Source organism: Myotis lucifugus, unplaced genomic scaffold (assembly GCF_000147115.1).
Source record: "Myotis lucifugus unplaced genomic scaffold, Myoluc2.0 scaffold_76, whole genome shotgun sequence".
Taxonomy (NCBI): domain Eukaryota; kingdom Metazoa; phylum Chordata; class Mammalia; order Chiroptera; family Vespertilionidae; genus Myotis; species Myotis lucifugus.
Genome location: NW_005871124.1, coordinates 4,123,402 through 4,128,329, shown reverse-complemented (window position 1 = coordinate 4,128,329; position 4,928 = coordinate 4,123,402). Strand labels below are relative to the sequence as shown.

Here is a 4,928-nt window from a genome sequence, read left to right as displayed (position 1 = left end):
TGCCTCTGCCTGCCTGATTGCCCCTAACTGCACTCCTCTGCAGGCCTGATCTCACCCCCAACTGCCCTTCCCTGCCAGCCTGATCTTGCCCCCAACTGCCCTCCCCTGCCAGCCTGATTGCCCTTAACGGCCTCTGCCTCAGCCCCCACCACCATGGCTTTGTCCAGAAGGAAGTTGGATGTCCAGAAGATGGCCGGTCGACCGGTCTAATTACCATATTACCCTTTTATTAGTATAGATAGATTATATAGGATAGGTTTGCTTAAATGGGTGGGGGAGCCTTTTTCAGCAGGAGGAGATGCTCTTTGTAGACAAAAATCCATAACCCCTATATCTGGACTGATAGCCAGTCATATGCACTATACTGCCAAACTGGTCATTAAAAAATTGAACTGCTTTCTTACAACTTACACCAAACAGCTGTTGCCCTTAAAACCCCTCCTCAGCCCCCACCTTAGGTTCTGCCTTTGCACTTCACCCAGATTTGGTTCTGATTGGTCGGTTTCTATGCCAGTCAGCATCAAAAGCTCCGCCTCCTAGGCAGCCATTAGCTCCTGGCACTTCACCCAGATTTGCTTCTGATTGGTCGGTTTCTATGCCAATCAGCATCTCTGGGCCTATCAATGGGCCTGATTAGAGAGGCGGGCTGATCAGCAGCCCCAGCAGAGGCCTGAGAGAAAGAGAGGTGCGGCTGCTGGCCAGGCCCAGAGCAATAGAGAGAGGCAAGTGCTGATCAACAACTGCTACGGAGGCTACGAATCAGACACTGATTTTCTCTCCAGGCCTCTCTTTGGGCCTGATCCACAGCCCCCTCGGCAGTCAGTGCTGGGTCAGGGCGCCCACAGTGGTGGCAGTCAGTTGAGCCTTTGGTCGTTTTGGATGTTATGGACCCTGGGTTTTTATATATTAGGATTAGAGGCCCGGTGCATGAATTTGTGCACCAGTGGGGTCCCTCGACCTGGCCTGTGGGCTTGGGCCACAACTGGCTCTCTGACATCCCCTGAGGGGTCCCGGATTGCGAGAGGGTGCAGGCCAGGCCGAGGGACCCCACCGGTGCATGATGGGGCCGGGGAGGGATGAGGGAGGTTGGCCAGCTGAGGAGGGTCCTCGGGAGGGCTCCAGGGTGTGTCCGGCCCATCTCACTCAGTCCTGATCAGCTGGACCCCAGCGGCAAGCTAACCTGCCAGTCGGAGCGTCTGCGCCTGGTGGTCAGTGCACGTCATAATGAGCCCTTGAGCAGCCTTAGCATATCATTACCATATTACACTTTGATTAGTTGAACAGATGACTGAACACTTAGCATATTAGGCTTTTATTATATAGGATATCCTATATAATAAAAGCGTAGTATGCAGATTGTCTCCTCAATCAGGAGTTCGTCCGGGAGGTCTACCAGGGGCTGGGACCAGCAGGGGGAAGGGAGGGAGGCCCCGGCCGGCAGCTGGCAGCCGGCAGCCGGCAGCCACTAGGAACCCTACCAGTGCACGTATTTTTTTTTTTTAAAGAGGGACATTTGAACACAGACATGCACAGAGGGAAGACATATGTGAGGACACACTAGGGAAGATGGTCATGTGATCAGAACAATGCTTCTAGAAGCCAAGGGACACCAAAGATTGCCAGCAATCACCAGAAACTAGGAAGAGGCAAGGAAGGCTTTTCATCTGGGTTTTGGCCAGAAAGGCTGCTTTGTGGGGGCTCTGCCACACCAGCCCTTGGGTTCAGTGAGACTGTTCTTCCATCTGTAAAAGGAGGGGATCTGTCTAGAGCAGTGGTTTTCATAAGCCCCCACGTCATCCCATCTCACCCCCAGTTGCATCCTTGGGCTCTCCTTTTGTGGAATTGGGGGTGAGGGTGGCTTTGGAAAGAAAGGGCATTCGGACTCCACTGGGCTATGGACCCATAGGTCTGTGTCAACAGAAGTAGTTGTGCTGTTATCTCATGTATTTCTTGTCTAAAATCCTCTGGATTAGAATAGCTGCTCCCAAGCCAGAGCCAGGAACCTGGGGAGTTTAAACAATTCTGTATTCCAGGGCCTACTTCTGGGGACCACTCATTTGTCCCTTTGGCAAGTTCCTCCATGGATCCTGGTGGATCCTGGAGCGCTGGCTCTTAATGGTCAGTGATTCTAAACAAGGCATTTGGCCCAGTGGCGTGGCTCAGTGGTTAAGCATCGACTTACGAACCAAGAGTTCACGGTTCAATTCACAGTCAGGGCACATGCCCAGGTTGTGGGCTCAATCCCTTCCCTGTGTGGGGCGTGCAGGAGGCAGCCAATCCATGATTCTTTCTCATCATTGATGTTTCTATCTCTGTCTCCTTCTCCCTTCCTCTCTGAAATCAATAAAAATAGAAAAAATAAACAAGGCCTTTGGTGATGGTGGTTGGGGGGTGGTGGGCGCTGGAATTGTGCTTCTTGCTTGTGAATAAATTAAACAGAGTGACACAATGGGAACCCTGAAAAGCCTCTAAATCTAGGCCTCCTCTGAGGTAGAATTCTAAGGAACCTTGAACCATTTGTTTTCACAGACAGGATGTGTTTTCGGAAGAGCACTTTGTGGATAACAAAGAGCTGTGCGCAGATGGGGGAAATGTCATTGTGAGGATGAATGTGCTGATCCCCACCCAGCAGGGGCAGCCCTGACTCCAACCATGGAACCATTCCTGTGCTCGCTCTCATGCGAAGGAATCTACACCTCACAACTACCCTGTGAGATACGGGCTGTCACTGCTTTGACAGGTGAGGAAACAGGCTCTGAGACACCCCCCGCCCCCCCCCCCCCCAGGTCACAGTGGGAGGAAGTGTCAGTGGTGACAGGACTGTGTCCTAGCCAGCAGCAGCTCCCGCCAAGGCCCATAAGAGAAACCTCTGAGGCCTGGTGTCGGGCCTGTTCTCTCATCACTCGCCCCGGATAAGGGGATTAGAGTTGCAAAGGGTATCTTGAGGCCTTGGCATCTAGTACAGAAACTTGAAAAATTATTTATTTATGTATGTATGTATGTATGTATTTATTTATTTATTTATTTATCTATCTTTATGTGACAGTGTTACAGAGGTTCCTCCTTTCCCCCATTAACCTCTTCCAGCCCACTCCCGTCCCCTCCCCAAGTGCTCCCCACCCCATTGTGTGAAAAAAGATTTTTAAACTTTATATAGTGGAATGGTTTCTTTGAAAACTACTTGATAGGGAAATCCAATCTGGAAATCCAGAGTTCAGCCACTGTGGTTGAAGGGAAGGGCCAGGATGGCCCGAGACTCCGCCCAGGCCCCCAGAAAACCCCGTGACTTTGGCATGGGAAGAACCAGGCAGGATTCTGGGGTGGTGTGGGGGGTTGTGGAGAGATTGGGGTGGGGGGGCGGGGGGGGGCGCGTGTCACCCCTGGGTTAGTCAGGATCAGGCAGGGCCCAGATGCAGGCCCATCTGAGCTGGTCACCACCTTCCCACCCTCCTCTCTGGCCAGGCCCTAGCAGGCCTGGACAGCTCCTCGCAGGAAAAAGAAACACTGACACCATCTTTCATTGACTTGATTTTATTCTTTGCAGATTGAGGGTCACAAAAGCCAAAGACTTCAGCAGCCCCCCTTGTTGCTTGCCCTTCTAAAAGTCATTGGGTTGTCCATAGGGACCCAAGTTCAACAGTCACAGTTTCATGATGATGTGGATCCACAGCAGGTGACAGGAGCTGGGCAGGGTGGCTCACAGGAACATCATCAGATGAAACTCCTTTTGGTATTCATCAGGGATTCTCCCCAGGGGGGAGTCAATCATCCGGACAGTGTTTCTGGCGAACAGTTTGAATTCATACTCAATCAGCTGCTCCCAAAATCCATGGTTGGGGCGTATCACCGGACGGCAGGCCCTGGTCCAGATGTACGCTTCGTGGAGCGAGAGCGAGTGGTATTTCATCAGGTAGGCCATGCACACGGTGGAGGAGCGGCTGATGCCCGCGTGGCAGTGCACCAGCGTGCGGCCCTGGCACAGCTCCACTCCGTGGATGTAGTCCGAGATCGCATCGAAGAAATCGCTGATGCGCGCTCTGGGGGAGTCGGGCACAGGTACCTTCACGTATTGAATGTTCTCAATGAACGTGTTGACGATTTCCACAGAGATATTGATGACGGTGGTGATACGGTTGGTGGTCAGCAGGTACCTGTTGTTAGCGGCCACGGCATTACCTATGTAGAGACTGCTGGTCAGCTGAGAAAGTCCACGGGTCCTCAAGGGCTGTGGGAGGGCCTCGGTTGACACGGAACGTGGTGGTGGCGGCGGCGGCGGCAGTGGTGGTGGTGATGGTGATGGTGGTCGCGGTGGTGTGGTCATCGAGGCGGCTGGCAAGGTGTCTCTGGGCCGGTTTGGGGGCACCCCTCCCACTGCAGTGCTGCGAGGCCTCTGGCGGGGGTCTGATGGACGGTGGACAAGTTACTGGTTATAACCCCTCCTGCCCCCAAGCGTCACAATTCCCTCCCTGCCTACGCCACTGGTTTCCATGGCAACAGCAGTTAGCCACGTGGAGGACTTGGCCTCCCAGCCAGGTCTTCAGAGAAACCCCTCCCTGCCCCAGAGCGTCACAGTCCCCTACCACCAGCCCAGTGGTTCCCATGGCAACGCAGTTTGCCACAGGGAGGACTTGGCCTCCCAGCCAGGTCTTCAGAGAAACCCCAGATCTTTTCTTTTTTTCTTTTTCTTTTCCAGATTTATTCTTAGCTTTCTTCATAGTCGTTTACTTTCCAACTCCAATTCTTTTTTTTTACATTTCAATTACAGTAGACATTCAAGATCCAAGGCCCAATTCTTACCTGACTTGATGTTTTAAAATGTTCTGTTACCAGATATCTATTTTATGTTTTACTTATTGCACCACACTGAGCATAATATGTATGAATGCTTCTATTTTACTGGTGTTGCAGAACAGGCTTACACTTTTTCT

General features: G+C 52.2%; 1 protein-coding gene across 1 annotated transcript; it reads right to left on the bottom strand.

Annotated features, from left to right (window-relative positions):
- Positions 1-3,697: 3,697 nt before the first annotated feature.
- Positions 3,698-4,715, bottom strand: DUSP21 (dual specificity phosphatase 21). The gene is made up of 2 exons (XM_014457412.2): positions 4,581-4,715; positions 3,698-4,237 (listed from the first exon to the last, which is right to left on the bottom strand). The coding sequence occupies exons 1-2, from the start codon at positions 4,713-4,715 to the stop codon at positions 3,698-3,700; spliced, it is 675 nt and encodes a 224-aa protein (XP_014312898.2).
- Between the last annotated feature and the right edge of the window lie 213 nt (positions 4,716-4,928).

Coding starts and splice junctions, on each gene's coding strand:
- DUSP21 (XM_014457412.2), bottom strand. CDS start 4,715: ATGAAGAAAGCTAAGAATAAATCTGGAAAAGAAAAAGAAAAAAAGAAA. Junction 4,238..4,580: donor TGGGAACCACTGGGCTGGTG/GTAGGGGACTGT, acceptor GTGTCAACCGAG/GCCCTCCCACAGCCCTTGAG.